Raw genomic sequence first — 19,236 nt, forward strand, 5'->3', positions numbered from 1 at the left:
AATCTGCCTTTCACCCAGAGGTCACCTGGGAGAATGCTTAGCAGACGGTTGGAGTGAGTGTCAGCTGGGAGGCCTCTTCTCCCCTCATTAAATCATGTGTCCATGCCTGTTTGTGAATGAGCACGCAGTTCCTGGACACCTGCTAAGCTCAGTGAGGGAAAGGACCTGCCTAGGCTCAGGAAAGCACAGGGGTAGGACTCCATTAGCTTTCCGAATGGAATCCTCCTCCATTTGTTGATGTTGGCTGCACCGCTGCTGTCTGGACTGTGTAGCTGTCTGGACGTTATTGCATTATGCAGACAATCCATGTAATTTTAGAATTACAAAAAATATGCAGTCTCCGCTTCCTCCCATTTGTGTTTGTGTAAAGGGGACAGGGGAAGAATGTGTAAAGGTGAAAAGGGGAAGGCTTGGTGTCAGAGCAACTCGGGGAGGGGGGGAGTTTCCTTTGGTAAAAGCAAACAGTTCCTGGGCTTTTACCCAAGTTTAATGCATTCTGCATCATGACTAAAGAGACCCGAGGCTCAGAAATGCAGAGTCTAGCATCCATGCAAAGGGCTAGAAAATCATGTACCATCCTGTAAGTGCTGGGGGATGGATGGATGGAAGAGGGATTGAGAGAGGAGGAAAGATTCAGAGATGTCTTAACACTTGCCTCCACATGAAATTTAAAGATCATAGCTCCATCCCACATCCCAGATTTTCTCACTATCACATAGCTTCCATTGCTGGCAGGGCACTGAATTGGAAAGAGCATTCTTTTTTGTAGTGAAAGAGATTGTCTTTCTCTTCTTTTAGAGGGAGATCAGTACAGAACCATTCAAGGGCTTGCCCATCCAAAAGTGATCATTTCCAATTGCAATGAGCTATTCTAGGAAGACTCTCTGCACTCTCTTTGCCATCCGTTTCTAAAACTGGCTGTGTTTCACATGATGGGTTTATTTCTATTTAAGGGACAGGAGAAATAGAGGACTTTTCCCATTACCATAAAAGGAGACTCTGGGTCTGATCCTCTGCTCTTTCACTCAAATTTTACCTTGGTGTAATTCCACTGAATTCAGTCAAGCAATACAGAGTGGAGAATCAAGCCCATATGCTCTAGGCATCCATTGATATATGTCACTGCCCAGACACATTGTCATAAAATGCCCTTCCAGCTTTTCCCTTTCCCATTCTCTGGCCCACTGAGTTCAGAGAATTAGATTTCTCTTGTGAAATGTTCTGGCCTTTGGCTGAGTTTGAAGCTTTCTTTCTGCACAGTGGGAACATGTCAGGAGGGCAAGGCAAAATCCACTTGGGGCTCCCCCAAATCTCACTCATTCCGATAGTTCCTGTGTGGCAAATGTGGACTACTCTACCACATGGAAATGGATTAGCTTTACCCTAGCTTTGTACTGCTGACCGTGCTGTGCTCACCGGATACTGTCAGTGCCTATCTATTATTCTGTCACTGCCAGGAAACCAAACAGCCCAGGGCGAGGATTCCTAGGGAGTGGAAGCTAACAGTGGGGTGCACTTTGGCCATCACTGTCTGCCAGTTCTAAGCTTTCCCAAGGCATAAAGTCATTAGAGTAGAGGAAATAGCTAACTCCTAGATCTGGCTGTGAACTGTTTTCCGTTTCAGAGCAAGAAATATGCATGGTTCTGACTGGAGCTGGTTGAACTATTCATTTAGAATAATCCTTGTTATGAATTTAGCTCCTTTCAGGATTAGCAAATAATCCATAGCCGGATCCTAATTTCAGCTAATTTGTTCATTACCCCTCGTGTCTCACCATGTAACAGTCAGCCTCGTGGTTGTGAGCTGTTCACTTTGACTATTCACTACACATATTGTGTGACAGCTGAAACTTTTTAAATAACAGAAGAGCCAATGATGCATCTGTGCTAAAATGCGTGCCCTTTTTCACAACATCTGACAGTTGCTGAATACTCACAAACAACAGATCAGACCCCACAACTCACAGTAACCTGAACTGGGGTCTTTTATCCATGGATCAGAGCGGCTTCTCATTGTTTGGCCAGCTCTAGCTCTGACAACCCACCTGGCGTGGTCAGAAGTGGTCTGGCCTGACCTTTCGCTCTGCTTAGCTCTCCAGGTGCTCTGACTGGCTGGTGGATGGCATCATTAAATAAAATGCTATTTCAGTTAACATCGATTTGATCAGGTGAGAAATAGGGTGTCCTCATCTGAACCTAGTGGAAAAGGAGTCCAGGAATCCTGCAGTTAGTTAGTTCACACAGGTGTCTGTGAAACTGCTGGGAACTAACCACAGAGAGACCTACTGAAGACAGTCAGCAAACGTGGACTAGGAAAGGGACACTGGTTTTCTTCATGTAGCCTGGCACACAAAGAGGCTGAGAACCTGAGAATGTTAATATTCAAATAGCCTGCTCGAAGAGCTTGCACTAGGAAAATCCTGCTTGGGTTGAGCAATAGTGACATCCAGTGGCTGTTCCTATGGATCTCTTCGAAACCAGCTCGCGTCTCCTGCCAACTTGTTTTACGTCCATGGCCCAGAGATGAAAACATTCTTAGCAGAGGGCAGCAGGGAGTTACCCAACACAGCACCAAACTTGGAAGCACAGTGACACTAAGTCCCAGATTTAGGTACCAGTGGCATTCACAAGACCTCCCTCAGCTGCCACCGAGCCCTGTAGGTGCCTAAACCTACTTGGAGCCTAAGTTTTTGCAGAGAAAGTTCCCTAGGTGCCTGTGTTTCTGACTCTGGACATGCGCACTGCTGCTTCACTTTGGGCGCCCAGACACCCAAGCTCCTGTGCAATGCATGAACCAGCTCCTGCGCCTAACTTGCCTGTGAGCCCCAGTATGGTAGACGTGCACAGAGCATGCCTAACTTCACAAAAAATGGGGGGACAGGGTTTGTGGGGGAGGCGAGGCCCTCCCTCATAACTTCCGGTGCAGTGGTTAGGGTACTCTTCTGGGATGTGGGAGACCCCTGGTTCAAGTCTCCCCTCTGCCCGATGAGGAAAGGGAATTTGAAGAGGGTTCTGCCATCTCTCTCATAGCCACTGGACTGTGGGATATGCTGGTGTGGATAAGAGAGAGCAAAAGCAGGCATGAGAGTGACTCTGTAGCCTGGTGGGTAGAGCTTTCACCCTGGAGCCAGTGCTCAGATAACTCTGTGTGTTCGAAGTGGAACCACTTCAATAGAAGAGAGTGACGCTGACACACATGGGAATGTTCCTGGTCAGTTCCTTCTCCCCCAACAACTGGGCTAAACGTTATGAGGAAGGCGGCTGTTACCCCTCTTCCCCCCAGATTCTTGCAAGAAATTCCTGAGGTGCCTGACTCTGGGTGAGGGCTCACAGCTGAGAATACCAAGCCCAGACTTACATGCCAAACTCCCCTCTCATTGGCTAGCTTAGACGACTCCCTGCCTAGCATGCTGGTGTTGGTGGATCCTATTCTTAGGCACCTGTCTGCCTCCATTCCTTGTATAGGAAGCCTGAGCACCTAACTCAGGCTTTGTGAATCCTGGTGATTTTCTAAGTGTCTTTGTTCCTTTGTGACTCTAGCCCCATGGCAGTTAGAATGTGCACTTTATCCAGCACCTATCACACGCTCGGTGCTGTTGATGTATTAATCTTATTTGTATTGGCAGCAACATCTAGGTGTCAGGTTAAGGATCAGAGCCTTATGCTGCTAGGCATTCGACAGAGATGCAGAAACTGCCGCTGCCAGACAGAGCTCACAGTCTTAAGTTATGACTAGAACTGGTCAAAATATGGGAAGGGTAAAATTCACGGAATTTTTTTACGGGTTCCCCTGGTGTTTGTTTGTTTGGGAAGGGGCAGTTTTGATGTCTGAAACGTTGACAGAATTAAAAAAAAAATTCACCCACCTCTAGTTATGTCCACATGTGACTAATGGAAGAGACAAACAAAGGGGAATGGTGACATGAGTGAGATAACCGGAAAAACAAGCATTTGGTAGAGATGTGGCAGATTTCCACTTGCCTAGACACTGCCAGCTGGTAGAGCTTTGCAGGCATCATGGCAGAGAAAAGTCTTGAAGAGGAACTTAAAGGAAGAGAAAGTGTGGCTTTGTGGCTCTTATCAACGAGCTTTTCCCATTCATAATGGGAGGCCTGGGAGAATGCGTGGAGGTGTTTGAGGGAGCAGCAGATGTGATGGCTGAGTATGCTGGCACAGCAAAGGCTGCAGTCAGTGTTATGCCAAAATAATAGGTCATTGAGCTATGGAGGGGCTAAATTATGAAGGGGCCTTAAAGCTAAAGGGTTGTGTTTGAGGTAGTGGCGAACAGCCAGCAGAGGGATGCAAATGGTGGGAGGCTGGTTAAAGCAATGAGCCAGAAAGGTGATTTTAGCAGCAGCCTTTGAATGAACTACAGGAGGTGAGACTGCAGACATCAAGGGCAGAGAGGAAGAGGTTGCAGGTATCAGACACAAGATGATAAGGGTCTGGACAGCAAAAATATCCTTTTTTCATCTAGTCCACTCAGAGCTCCTTTGAGCACTCGGAGTTTAACACAGAAGTTGATTATTTCAATATATTTGTGTCTATTTTGCATGCTTGATGGATTTTTTTTCCTGTTTTGTTTTTTTCCAGGAACCAGTGAAGACCTATTCCAAGATTCCGAAGGGAGGGAGGGATCCGAGCCTATTGAGGAACACCAGTTTTCAGACCTAGAGGAATCTGACGATGACGATGACAATGAAGATGATGAAGATGAGGAGGAAGAGGAGAGCCAAGATGAGCCACCTTTAAAGTTTTCAGAAGCAAAACATACCTCCCTTCCAATGCACTCTTCGGGCAGCTCTCCATCTGCTCCAGAGGAATGCACAGGAGCAGCATTGTCTTTAACACAAGATATTGTCTCCAGCATCCAACAAGTAGGCAGGGGCCACCAGACCACTTCCTCAGGGCTGGAAACAAAATGGTCAGCAGACAGTAGCGAAGTTGCTGTTTGCCACAGCTTCCTGAGTCTCCATAGGCCAGCTTTGACCTCCAGTGAACATTTGGCTTCTGCTGAAAGGGAATCTGTCACAAAGCAGCACATGTTCTTAGCTATGGACCTGTCAAAAGACACCTCCCCAAGAAAGAAGTGGTCTCCAGGCAAGGACTCTGGTGGTGGTGGCGGCAGCAGGCCAATGCTAGCTAGAAAGCACTTGTTAACCAAAAATGAAACTTCACCGAAACGTTTCTCGCCAACTGGAGAAATGTCTTCGCTAAGGTGCCTGTCCCCAGGGAGAGGGATGTCACCGTGTCAGCGCATGTCACCAAGAAGGGAGGCATCTCCACTCAGATGTGTGTCACCAAGGCTTGAGCTGTCACCCGGCAGGCACCCTTCCCCAAGAAGAGAGTTATCCCCAAGAACGTACCTCCCACCAGAGAGGGGGGTCTCCCCTGTGGGGCATTTGTCTCCCAGCAGAGAGATGTCATCAGTCAGATATTTATCACTGAAGAAAATGTTGCCTCCAGCCTGTTCAGAGTCACTTTCTAGATATCCATCCCCAGGGAAAGAGGACTTGCCTTGTAGCCGCAAATCAGCTGCAGATGACCAAGTTCAAAGCTCATTAAAACTCCAGCATGGAATATTAGCTTCAATGCCTCTACCTCACAGGTTCCTTGGCAAAAGTGCAGAGCTGTATGAGTCCAAGTTGGTAAGCTCCAATTCTTCTTCTATGTTCATATTTTCTATTCATCTTTGTGAATCCTTCGATTTTCTTTCATGAATATTGTCTAGTGAAAGATGTCAGATTGACTGATATCCTCTGCTGAGTCACAGGATGGGTGCTACACAGGTAGCAGCAAGTGCGTGTCTTCCACCCCCATCACTTTTCCTCTGCACCCCTTTTCTCTCCCTTCCATTTCTTCTCTCTCCTCCTCCTTCTTCCCCCTTCCGTTTCCTCTCTCTCCCCCTGCTCTTCCCTCACACACCCACGCCTTTTTTTTTTTTTGTGTGTTTTTGTTTTTAAAGTTAAGGGTTAATGCCATGCTGTGTGGAGGAATGACTTCTAAAGGATGGGAGGATATTCATTATCTGTGGCTCACTCAGTCCTTGGCCTTTCTGCTGAAGAGGCAACAAGGTGGGAAGGACACTTAGTGAAGACTGTGGTTGTGGTTTTGTGATAGGGACGCTTGTTCTATAGGAATTTGAGACCCACTAACTCATTTCTCAAATGCCATGAATAGCCATGATATTCTAGATATGTTCCGTTTCTATGGACCTGAACCAGATTTGAACCAGTAAAGGCGAAAGTTCTTGTCGCCGTTACTAATCCCATCTAGCCTTCCAGCCAGCTCCATTACGTTAGCTGTCGAGAAACATTTATTTGGGCTTCTCATCTCACTCGCTTTCTCAGACCAACTAGGTATTTTCCCCGTTGGGTCAAAAAAACAATTAATTCTGCCTTTGCTGGACACATCACATCCTACATGTAAAGGGCGTTAGTGTGTTTCTCCCATACATATAGATTAATGAGGACACGCGGTTTGTAGAGAAATCTGCCACCTCCACTGCTGCTGCCACAGCTCTCCACAGAAAGTCTGTATGTGCCTGGCTCTCATCTGAGGGCTTGTCTACGTGGTGGGTTAGTCTGAACTGAAGCGTGCGCAGTAGTGTGTTGCACACTAACAGGCCATGTAGACCCTGCTGGCTCAGACTGAAAATTCCCTAGTTTGAAACTGTACGATGTTAATGCATGAATAAGCCCTTGTGTGAACAAGACCTAAGTTACACTGGTGTAAATCAGGAGTAACACCACTGAAGTCAGCCAGTGCAGTTACATTGCTGTGAAACCGGTGTGCGCCTGTGGAGAGTGTTCTGGGGACAGAGCGCCCTTACAGAACTTCTGCCATAGTACTCTCCTGACAGACAGTGATCCTGTGATTCCTCATAGAAACCAGGTAGCCCAGTGTGTGTTTTTCCTTGTCTGTGGTTTTTCCCTATCAGGGATGTGGCACTGATTTCCCTTGGGGTTTGTTTGTTTAATTCTTTTCCTTTATAACTTCAAACACTATCCCCTGGGTTAGGCCCAGACTTTCACCCACCTTACAGCTATTTCAGTCTACTGTGAAATAATCTCGGTTTTGTTCAATATCTTCATAAATGATCTGGAGGATGGTGTGGATTGCACTCTCAGCAAATTTGCGGATGATACTAAACTAGGAGGAGTGGTAGATACGCTGGAGGGCAGGGATAGGATACAGAGGGACCTAGACAAATTGGAGGATTGGGCCAAAAGAAATCTGATGAGATTCAACAAGGATAAGTGCAGGGTCCTGCACTTAGGACGGAAGAACCCAATGCACCGCTACAGACTAGGGACCGAAAGGCTCGGCAGCAGTTCTGCGGAAAAGGACCTAGGGGTGACAGTGGACGAGAAGCTGGATATGAGTCAACAGTGTGCCCTTGTTGCCAAGAAGGCCAATGGCATTTTGGGATGTATAAGTAGGGGCATAGCCAGCAGATCGAGGGACGTGATCGTTCCCCTCTATTCGACATTGGTGAGGCCTCATCTGGAGTACTGTATCCAGTTTTGGGCCCCACACTACAAGAAGGATGTGGAGAAATTGGAGAGAGTCCAGCGAAGGGCAACAAAAATGATTAGGGGTCTGGAACACATGATTTATGAGGAGAGGCTGAGGGAACTGGGATTGTTTAGTCTGCAGAAGAGAAGAATGAGGGGGGATTTGATAGCTGCTTTCAACTACCTGAGAGGTGGTTCCAAAGAGGATGGTTCTAGACTGTTCTCAGTGGTAGAAGAGGACAGGACAAGGAGTAATGGTCTCAAGTTGCAGCGGGGGGAGGTTTAGGTTGGATATTAGGAAAAACTTTTTCACTAGGAGGGTGGTGAAACACTGGAATGTGTTACCTAGGGAGGTGGTAGAATCTCCTTCCTTACAAGTTCTTAAGGTCAGGCTTGACAAAGCCCTGGCTGGGATGATTTAATTGGGGATTGGTCCTGCTTTGAGCAGGGGGTTGGACTAGATGACCTCCTGAGGTCCCTTCCAACCCTGATATTCTATGATTCTGTGATCTCCTGTGATGGATCCTTATGCTTCAGAAAGCAGACATACAATTATTATATAAATTGTACACACACCCCGAATGTGAGACTGGATTCTAAACCTCCCTGTCTCTCTGTTTGCAAGTTCACGATAACCCTTGGAAATTTTAAAATCCCGTACAGCAGAGGTAGCTCTCCAGCCTAAGCAAATTGACAAACCAGATTCCCAGACTGTAATGACATAACTGACTATTTCATTTATGATGCTTTTGGCAAACAAGGAGGTAAATAATCCAGTCCCTTTGAAGAGTGGTTATAATCAGAAAAGTGACCTCTTCTTAGTCCATTTGTCTGCTCTTTGGGCAGCCCCTAGTCTCCTCTGTTCATTTTACTGACACAGAGAAGTTTTCACTCCCGCTAGACTTACAGCACCAGAGCAGCTATGAGAGATAGAGCTGGAGCCTATTCTGCTTCACCCGTCATCACTGAGATTGTCAGCTGAGTTTTCACTGCAGAATCTTTATTCCTGATGACGATGCAGGAGGCAAAAGATCAGAGCTGGATTTTCCAACCCAAGGTGGTGTTTGCAGGGACAGCGATTAGAAAAATAGATTCTTGAGTTATAAAGGAATATCATTTGATCTGGAATCCCTGAGGAAGAGTAACCAGGGACCTCGATTGTGTCATTTCTCCCCGTGTTATGGTGACAATATTTTTTATTAGAGTCCAACCTAGAGGCCCTGGAAAGCTTATGCTCAAATACATTTGTTAGTCTCTAAGGTGCCACAAGTCCTCCTTTTCTTTTTGTGGATACAGACTAACACGGCTGCTACTCTGAAACCTGGAAACAATCAGTGTCCATTGTGTTAGGTTCTGAACAGCCATATACCAAGCCGTGGTCCCTGCCCTGAAAGGCTTCCATTAAGAGTGCTCTGCTGTTTGCTGGGTAGACAGAGGCTGGAATTGCTGCCTAAATGTCATTCAACCGTCTCTGAAATCCAAAGAGTTTCCCCATATGTAGGACTTCAGATATGAGGAGTGGATGCAAAGGAACATAAACCAAAGGCCCTTCCACTTAAGTCCTTTTGCCGCACAGACTGGGCCAAGATGCTAAAGCAACTGGTTTCGAATTGTCGTCTGCTGGTGTCTGATATCCGTACCCTTGCTTTGGTATGTTTATTTTTAGGGATAAAGAAGCGAGAGTGGAGGCTGTAGGGCAGGAGCATCCATAGACCTGAGGGAACAGATGCTGCACAAAGCCTCAGAGCAGAGCACTTCTCCATGGCCTACAGCTAGCACGGTGGCTGTTTCCTGCCCCGTCTGGATTTTTGGACAGTCACGCTGTGGAGTCTGCAGCAGCGCAGTGCTGCAGAAAGACAGTTCTACCAGGCAGAGCTATTAAATAGGGAAGCATTACAATCGTATCAGTGAGATACACTGACCCAGCCTGTAGGGTCACAATATAAAGCACAAAAAGAACAGGAGACTTGTGGCACCTTAGAGACTAACCAATTTATTTGAGCATAAGCTTTCGTGAGCTACAGCTCACTTCATCGGATGCATAAAGTGGAAAATGCAGTGAGGATGTTTTATACACACAGACCATGAAAAAATGGGTGTTTATCACTTCAAAAGGTTTTCTCTCCCCCCACCCCACTCTCCTGCTGGTAATAGCTTATCTAAAGTGATCACTCTCCTTACAATGTGTATGATAATCAAGGTGGGCCATTTCCAGCACAAATCCAGGGTTTAACAAGAACGTATGAAGAACCGGGGGGGGGGGGGGGAGATAGGAAAAACCAAGGGGAAATAGGTTACCTTGCATAATGACTTAGCCACTCCCAGTCTCTATTCAAGCCTAAGTTAATTGTATCCAATTTGCAAATGAATTCCAATTCAGCAGTCTCTCACTGGAGTCTGGTTTTGAAGTTTTTCTGTTGTAATATCGCAACTTCATGTCTGTAATCGCGTGACCAGAGAGATTGAAGTGTTCTCCAACTGGTTTATGAATGTTATAATTCTTGACATCTGATTTGTGTCCATTTATTCTTTTAGGTAGAGACTGTCCAGTTTGACCAATATACATGGCAGAGGGGCATTGTTTGCACATGATGGCATATATCACATTGGTAGATGTGCAGGTGAACGAGCCTCTGAAAGTGTGGCTGATGTTATTAGGCCCTGTGATGGTGTCCCCTGAATAGATATGTGGGCACAGTTGGCAACGGGCTTTGTTGCAAGGATAGGTTCCTGGGTTAGTGGTTCTGTTGTGTGGTATGTGGTTGCTGGTGAGTATTTGCTTCAGGTTGGGGGGCTGTCTGTAGGCAAGGATTGGCCTGTCTCCCAAGATCTGTGAGAGTGATGGGTCATCCTTCATAATAGGTTGTAAGTCCTTGATCATGCGTTGGAGAGGTTTTAGTTGGGGGCTGAAGGTGACGGCTAGTGGCTTTCTGTTATTTTCTTTGTTAGACCTGTCCTGTAGTAGGTGACTTCTCGGTACTCTTCTGGTTCTGTCAATCTGTTTCTTCACTTCAGCAGGTGGGTATTGTAGTTGTAAGAATGCTTGATAGAGATCTTGTAGGTGTTTGTCTCTGTCTGAGGGGTTGGAGCAAATGCGGTTGTATCGTAGAGCTTGGCTGTAGACAATGGACCGTGTGGTGTGGTCTGGGTGAAAGCTGGAGGCATGTAGGTAGGAATAGCGATCAGTAGGTTTCCGGTATAGGGTGGTGTTTATGTGACCATCACTTATTAGCACCGTAGTGTCCAGGAAGTGGATCTCTTGTGTGAACTGGTCCAGGCTGAGGTTGATGGTGGGATGGAAAGCACGGTATAGCATGGCCTGATTTCAATTACGAAAACATCGTCCCCCTGGTGGTTGGTGACCTCAGTAGTGAGCTGCCCGTCTCAGGTCACCTACAGTCTGAGATCCCAGGTGTGACTGTGACACTTAGAAATAATGGGAAGTGAAGGTTCAGTGAGTGCTCTAATCTTTGTGAAGGAAGGAAGTACTCTTATAATCATAGGAAGTGATATAAAAACCATTTTAGACCAGCCAGTGCAAGATTAGATCAGCCTATTTAAACAGGGTGAAATTCTCCCCAGTGCAAAGGCTTTGTACAAGGTCCTACAGACACCACTTAAACCCTTAAAGTAGGGCTTAATTGAAGCATAAATTGTGTGTAAAACCACTTCCCCTCTCATTGGCTGTTGCACAGACCACCTCCTCCTTCTCTTTGTGTTCTCCTAGGGGACATCTACACAGCAAAGAAAACCGCTTGGCTGCTCTCTGCCAGCTGACTCCTGCTCATGAGGCTTGGGCTGCGGATCTGTTTCATTGCTTTGTAGACTTTCTGGAGCCTGGGCTCTAGGACCCTGCAAGAGTCCCAGCCGGAGCTCTGGGAGCCCCAGTCAGCTGGCATGGGCCAGCATCTGGTTTTTCATTGTTGTGTAAACAGACCCCTAATCACCTAGTGCATCTCTGTCAATAGCTTGCATTGGAGAAGGGATATTAGGCAAGAGTTTGGGTTTTTAACTGCCTGCAGTATGGTAAATATTTTGTCCATTTACACTGACTGCTTTTGCTATCACTTTCCCTTTTGTCTCCAATCTCTTCTCATAGAACTAGCATCATGGGAGCAGCTGGTTCTCTACAGACCATAACTGGGAGCATGGGTCCTGCAGTAAATTCTCAAATTCTGTGTTCAGCCCAATTTTAAGGATCATCTGTTGAGCATTCCACCACTTCCTCTTGGGGGTCCTGTGTGGTGGTTAGCTGTAATAATCCCCTTGGTAACCCATTTCTGTGTAGCCCACATTTCTGGACATGACATAGGTCAGAAAACTATGTGAAACCTAGAGACAGAGTGAAGAACCGGCAAAAAATAACTTGATAGAGTCATGCAAATTAGTTCCTATAAAACAAGAACTGATCCTGTCCATCCCTGAGAACTCAAACTCAGTCCAAAACACAGCTTTGTACTTAGAAATTGTTAGGGTTTAAGGTTTCTTTTTAAAAAAATGTCACTCTACTGCTCTTCACTGTGCCAAGCAAAAGCAGAAGAACTAGAATATAGAAAGAATAGTCTTTCTTGCGGTGGTGTTGATCTGTTTCAAACTCATGGGGGAGCTTTGGGAAAGATTCTGACAGAGAGGGCCTGAATCAAAACCCTAGATCTGTACCCCACCAGCCTTTGTAAATGGTTGAGTCCAGAACCAAATTTCATGGCTCAGGCCCCTCTCTATTCTGAAAGAACCTGCATATCTTCTGAAGTTTGCTCACCCCTTTACATTCCAATAGAACGTTAATAAAGCCAGTCAGTGGTTGCTCGTGCTGTGGAGTGATGATCCTAGGAGCTATAACCCTCACTCACTCAGCTCTTTTTTCTTTCTTAAATGCAGAAGATAGAACCTCGAAGCCCAGCACGTTCACCTGGCATCACACAGCCTGTCTGCTCCAGACCCTTGCAAGCGTCCCATGAACTACATGTCCATGCTCCGAGCCGAGGGGAAGAGAATGTCTTCAGCCATCTTCCGCTGCATTCACAGCAGCTAACAAGGACTCCATATCCTATGATTCCCATTGGGGGCATCCAGATGGTCCAGGCCAGGCCAAGTACCCATCCCAGTTTGATGCCCGATTCAGTTGTGTCCCTGCAAGCAGGATATTTTTCACCTGGTGGCAATGGCAGCAGCAGCTTTACAGAATCCAGCCAGGCTGAGGAAAGGGGCAAGGAACCACAGGTCCCACAAGAATCTTCATCCATATCCCTAGCTGCGAAGGTTTCTAAATACACACTGTCCCCACAGCTTAAAGGCAGCGGCTACTTAGAAGAGAAAATGAGGACTAGTGAGCATCAGCAAAAGACAGAACAGGAGGAATACAGGGTAAAAAAGTACGGTGAGCCCAGCCACTCAGTGCAAGAAGGCTGCTCAGCTCCCACCGACTGTCCGAGCACAAATTATGAGCACTCTCCAAAGCCTTCAACAAGCGGGGAAGAACCCTTGAAAAAAACGGGCAAGAAGCAATGTGGCAGCTCAAGCACTTACTTTGAATCATCCTGCACTTTCATCTCAGATTTCCCCGCACAGACGTTGGACAGAAGCAGCAGCACCGGCTGCTTGTCAGAGCCCTCATTGAGCCATTCACACTCCCACCAGTTCTCCGTTAGGAGAAGGAACCTCTCGGGAGAGCCAAGTCACCAAGGGGGAGCCCATAGGAAGAGCAGCCCGCACTTAGAACTCACACGGTTCAGTCAAGCTCAAAGGCAGGTGGATGAGGATACAGGAAGTACTTAAGCCTCCATTTATCTCTTCCACCTCTAGGCTTCCTATGTAAATCAACAGACATTTTCAACACTATTTCCTTTACTATAATCATCGCTATACGAAGCACTCTAGTGTATGACCAAACCCATGGAAGATTCTTGGTTTTCTTTGTCCCAGTCTGGTATCTCCACATGTATGCAGTTACTTGTGCCTTTTTCTCTACCTTTTGTTGCTTGAAATGTACAAAAATGTTTGAGGCTGTGAATATTTTTTTAGAGTTTTTTGGAAAGGGGTTTGTTAGACCTTGTCTTTTTTGCCATTTAGGTGTGTGTTCATATATGCTCGAGAGATGCAGAAAGGAAAAGGTTAAGCATTTTAAGGGGGAAGAAGATGCACTGAAAACAAAAACAAAAAACCTTTTTTAATATTGATTAAATGATTAAAAAACAAACCCTTTCTCCTGTGTACAGAAGTTTATGATTCATATTTATTACCTGCTTTATTTAATTCTTGGCAAAGTGCTTTTTTTTTTTCTTGCATCACTCTGGTTGCCTATCTTTGTGCTTTAAACAGTTGCGACTGCTTTACATTTGAAAATGTGTTTACCCTGAATTGTAAATGAAACTAGCACTTATTTTAGAATGGAAGGCCCATTAGCAATGAATGCAAACATCACTCCAAAAAGAAAAAAAAATCTCAACGCACCTCCCTTCTGCAGAACCCATAAAAGCACTTTTTTTAAAAGCGACAAAAGGGTTCTTCAAATATTTAACTGCAAGAAAACAAGGAGGTATCGAATGTAGAACCAGTTCTGGGAATGGCGTTTCATGGTTTGTAAAAGAGCCATTCTTAGGCGTGCTTTAATAGTGACATTCCAGGGCTGCCTGCTCTTACAGGGCACAGTCTGCTAGTGGTCCTGCCTGTGTCACCCCGATGCCCCGTTTTCTGGGGTTTCAAAGCCCTCTGTCACCATTCGCTCCTGGGTTCAAAATGAAAATAAAGTCTCAGCCTTGCAAACAATTTCTGGCCATACCTTTATTTATATTTCTACAGCCCCTGCCTTCCCAAACAATTCCCATGCGGCCCTTTTTAAAGAAAAAGTTATAGGGATGCAATGAGGAGCTCATGTGCTCTTTTATTTGCACACCTATGGCTTTGTAACCCACAGCTGGCTCCATGGCATATTTTATTTTATTTACTTATTTAAATGAAATGTTGCAAACACCTAGCCTCCATTGTGTGGAGGGGCCTTTTGGGTATTTCATAAACAGAGGTTCTGATGACTGAGTGGATAATGTATGAAAATTGGCCTGTTATGCATGCATAGTAACTGTTTTCATAGCATATTTTTAAATATGACCATCTCTAGCAGAGCGTTGGCCTCTACTGCCTATAGATGTGATACCAAATATGGAGAGATGTGATGGAGCCATTCTGCTCTGTTGTGTTAACACACTTTTTAAAATACACACGTTCAGTACATGTTTCCCCTAATAGACAGCAGGCTCTTTACTGCTTCAGAGGGCTTTCCAATCAATGGAATCTGTACAAACACATTTTTAAAAGAAAACAAACAAAAAGATAGAAATATTTAACCAATGGGCCATTTCTTTCTTCTTTCAGAGCTGTTCCAGTTTATCGGGTACATAATACACTTTTTAAAAATAATAATAATAATAATAATAATAAATCAAATATAATCCTGAATGAGGACATATTACCTTGCCAGACTTGATGAGCTATGAACTGCTCCTGACTGACGGGTGAATAATATGGGGTGTTTTAAATAAACTTCTGTGATATTTTTTCTTTTGGTATAAAGGGAATTAAGTTCTAAAGAAGATCCGATGGAAATAACATTAAGATTGTGACACCAACTAAACCAGTGTCCAGATCTCAGAGTTCACTGGACCCCACCTCCCCATTCCTGACTAGCACTTTTACCTAGTTTTCCTTTCCCCCGATCCACGCACAGCATAACTCTGACCCCCTCAATCCTCCAGTCAGACCCAAGCAGATTTCAATGCAGGATTGTGGCTCATGGCCCAACCCAGCAAACCACCTCTGTTCAAGAAAACATGGTTATGTCCCATTCATTTTAATGGGAATTAAGCACATGTTTAAATGCTGTGATGAGCAGCGATGGACTGCGGAATCAGGGCCTGGGCGTGAGCCTCATTTGAACCCATCCCTTCCCTCCATAACGAGTACAGCTTTGAATTTCCTGGCTGTGGCTGGTTCTCTCTTTTCTTTCCCCTTGTCACATTCTTAACATTATTTCAAGGTAGCTTTATGTATTTAATTGTTTTTTTATAATTGAAATTGTACATAAAGAGAAATAATGCAGTGGTTGTACACAGCACCTGGTTACATTGAGTGCATATGACGTTAACTTTGGGCTAGATCAAATTTGCTTGGCTTTATTTTCTAACCATATTTTAACCCTTGACATGTCAGCACTTTGGAAAGAGCTTGGTTTTTTTCCTGTCACTTCTGAGGGAAAACCACAATTCCCGCAGTGTTAAGGTGCACCCATATCCTGCCAAGCTTTGGTCCCATTCACATAACATGCCAGTCATTTGCAGGAGTAATCTGTACTCTCTGTGGGTGAATGTGCATGTGTGAACGCAGGCACCACTGTAAACTCTATGGGAGTACAGGCAGAAATTCCCAGCCCTCAGGCCTGGCCTGGATTCCCATTGTGACAAATCTCCTGTAGTTTTCGGGGAGAAGCTAGGATTGGGTGGAATTCTGCCTCATGGCGCCCTCTACTGGGTTCAGCAGGTACCTATGGCAGGTAAGAATTAGCCACATAGGATCAGAAAAAGAAAAACAGCATTGATATGTATGAGCAAAATGATCGTGTTAGTTTGGCTCCAAAACTCCAAGGGAAACAGTGCCCTCCACTAAAGCATGATGGTCTCTTGGTTTGAGCACAGGCTTAGAGGACAGGAATACCCAAACGCTAAGCCCAGCTCTGCCATTAAATCACAGTGTGACCTTGAGCAAATCACTCAACAGCTCTGGATCATATTCTGACAAGGTTTAAACTGGTGCAATGCCATTTATTTAAGTGGATTTTCACCTGTTTACATCAGGTGCCAATCCCGTAAACATTTATTACCGAGCATTGCACTGTTTAACCTTGGGCACTCCTTGGCTTAGTCACAGGCATACGTGCTATGCTCGCTAGTAAGTGTTTGCAGGTTTGAACTCTTACTGTGGCTCTTTGTGTCTATTCCTCCATTTGTAAATAGGGGAGAATAAATTCTGATTTACCTTCCGAAGGTTTGGAGGGGAGGAATCAGTTAATATGTGCACAAGCACTTTGTATCCCATGCTACAAAAGAGATGAATAATACAAATAACAAGTTAAAAAACAGGTGGAAAAAATAATTTTTTGAAAAGTTCCTGAATTTCATCTATGCCAGAGGTTCCTGGCTGTGGTCCAGGAAGCACTAGTGATCTGTGGAGTGCTGGATGTTGACCTACAGGGAGCTGGCTTTTCATGTGGATCCAGTTATCCTTTTAACTAGCTGCTGAATGTTCCCCTAATGTTCCCTTTCCATGTAAGCCATTGCTGGGGGTGCTACTCAATGGCAAATGGGTATGGATGTGTCCATGAGAGAATCTGTCAGTGAAAGACCCACCTTATGAAATAATTTGACTCTCCCTGTTCTCAGTGGACTCAGTCATGCAATGTGTTGAGCCTCTGCCTTGATCCAATAAAGCAAAGCACTTAAGCATGTGCTTAATGTTAAGCATGCGCATAGTCATATTTACTTCAGTGTTCTTAAAGTTAAAGGACATATTGAACTTCTTTCCTGGATCAGGGGTGGAGTGCTCAGCGTCTTCCAGGATTGAGCCCTATCGGTGTCTGTTCCCAGACACATCCTGCAGCCTTGCAGCTGATCATTGTCAGCCCAAATTATTTACAAGTTGTCAGTTTCTTGCTAGATACCCAAGAAGTACAACAGGAAACTCTTAAACCTAGTGATGCAGTAGCTGTGGCTTTATTGGTTATGACTGGGGGATGTGTTTCATCACCTGTTATTACAGGGCAACATTTTCAGACATGGGTCCCTGAAGTTAGGCTCCTAAAGCCATAGTTAGACACCTAGGTAAAAGGGATCTGCTATTCAGCGATGCTGAGCACTCATAAATCCTGCTGAAATCAACAGGAGTTGCAGGTATTCAGCAGCTCTAGTAATCAGACCACCTCTACTGAGGTGCCAAATCTGGGTGTAGGGGAAGATTGTCACAGACCCAAATAGTAGTTAGGCCTCATAACGCCCACTAAAAGTTAATAGGAGTAAAGGTCCTGATCCTCAAAGGTATTTTGGGGCCTAACTCCCATTAATTTCAATGAGAGTTTGACCCAGATCCTCAAAGGTATTTCAGCATCTCGGAGCCCTACTTGCCTTCGACTTTCCTCCCAGAGGAGCCAAATTTTAGGCATCAAGACTCGATAATTTGGTCATATATTTGTATTTAATTTCCCTCTACCCCTTCTTGAAAAGCCGCCAAAAAAAAATTAGTTTTAATTAATTCCTTTTGTCCCTTCTAATTTGTTTTTCCTTTTTATCCTCAAAAATAGCATCTAAACAAAATACACTGACACACAAAACTGTGTAATTATAACTATTTTTACTCGAATTGTGTGTACAATTTGATCTAGCCCTTTTACTTGTTCTTACACCATTCTTTTTCGTTTCCTGACTTGGTTTCATCATGTGTTTCTTCTTTTTAAAAAAAATTTCCATCTATTGCACAGTATTTACAAATAAAAATATTGTAAATTATTTACACACACACACAAAAAGAATCAGTCCTGATGGCATAAAACCAATTTGTTTTCATTACTGAACTATGATGGCACTTAAGATCACTTTAGTAAATGTAATGTAAAAAATAATAATAATGTGTACGCAAATTTAATATACATGGTCTCATGTAAGATACATATTTGCCTTTTTTTCTAAAAGATGTATGTATTCTGTAAGTGGAATAGTCTGTAGAAAGTTTCTATATGTTCTTAAAAATGGCAATACATTCCAAAAAAGGTACTGTAAATATGTACAGTGTACAATGTAATTTGGTAGTTTTGCCTGTAATTTTATTTTAACTCCAGTTTCTACATTTGCATCTTGCAATGTCTGTATGGTTATATCAGTGCAAAAAAAAACAAAAAAAAAAACGGGGAAAAAAATGCAGGTAAAAAGCACAGAGTCTGACGTAAAAAGTAAGAAGAAAAAACAAAAGGAAAAAATACTCAGTATTTGATGTTTGTGACCCTTGTTGTAAATGACATCTGTACTGTGAATGAGACGTTTTTACGAGTATGCTATTGCCTTTACTACCGCTCGAGGCTGTCCGCTCAGTCTGAGCATATTTTTAAAAAAATAGCATGTTGGAATAAATTTTAAAGTCCCAACATATCACTGCTTACGTGACTGGCAGTTCTTAATTTTTTGCTTTTATCCATTCATAGACTTGGGCTTCAGAATCACGGAGCCAAATTCTGGATAAAGGGCCATGCATTGCCATACACGCAGGCCAAAGAGATTGCCACTGAAAACCCCACAGCAGCTAGCCCGCTGAGGTAGAGCAACTTCCCAGTTGTCTTTTCCAGTGTTTCCCACTCAAAATGGAGGACACACTGCAGTGTGGTAAATGCTAGGGTGAAATCCAGACCCTATGGGAGTTAATGGCAAATTCAGTGGGGCCAGGATTCCACCCTATTTCAGTGACAGCCGTAGACTGAACAGGATAAACTCGGTATGAATATTTATTGGCTTTGATTTTTAAAATGTGTCCATCCAATGCTCTAGGGGCCTTTGGAAATTGTACAGATTTTTTTTAACTTAAGTAAATTATTTCCCCCTTCCAAAAACATACACGTTGTTCGGAGCCCATCAATCAGCCGCAAGTTTCTCACCCACCCACCCAATATTTCCTTCTTCAGAAAAAAAAG

At 44.4% G+C, this 19,236-nt stretch overlaps 1 protein-coding gene across 9 annotated transcripts in view; it reads left to right on the forward strand.

Annotated features, from left to right (window-relative positions):
• Positions 1 to 18,705, forward strand: part of HIVEP3 (HIVEP zinc finger 3) — a 468,378-nt gene extending 449,673 nt beyond the window's left edge. For all 9 annotated transcript variants that reach the window (XM_043532150.1, XM_043532145.1, XM_043532143.1 and 6 more), the window contains 2 exons: positions 4,594 to 5,648; positions 12,396 to 18,705. In XM_043532150.1, the coding sequence (XP_043388085.1) occupies positions 4,594 to 5,648; positions 12,396 to 13,292 (1,952 nt within the window). In that variant the 3' untranslated portion in view covers positions 13,293 to 18,705. The remainder of the gene's footprint in view (positions 1 to 4,593; positions 5,649 to 12,395) is intronic.
• Positions 18,706 to 19,236: the final 531 nt, after the last annotated feature.

This window comes from Chelonia mydas, chromosome 19 (assembly GCF_015237465.2).
Source record: "Chelonia mydas isolate rCheMyd1 chromosome 19, rCheMyd1.pri.v2, whole genome shotgun sequence".
Classification (NCBI taxonomy): domain Eukaryota; kingdom Metazoa; phylum Chordata; order Testudines; family Cheloniidae; genus Chelonia; species Chelonia mydas.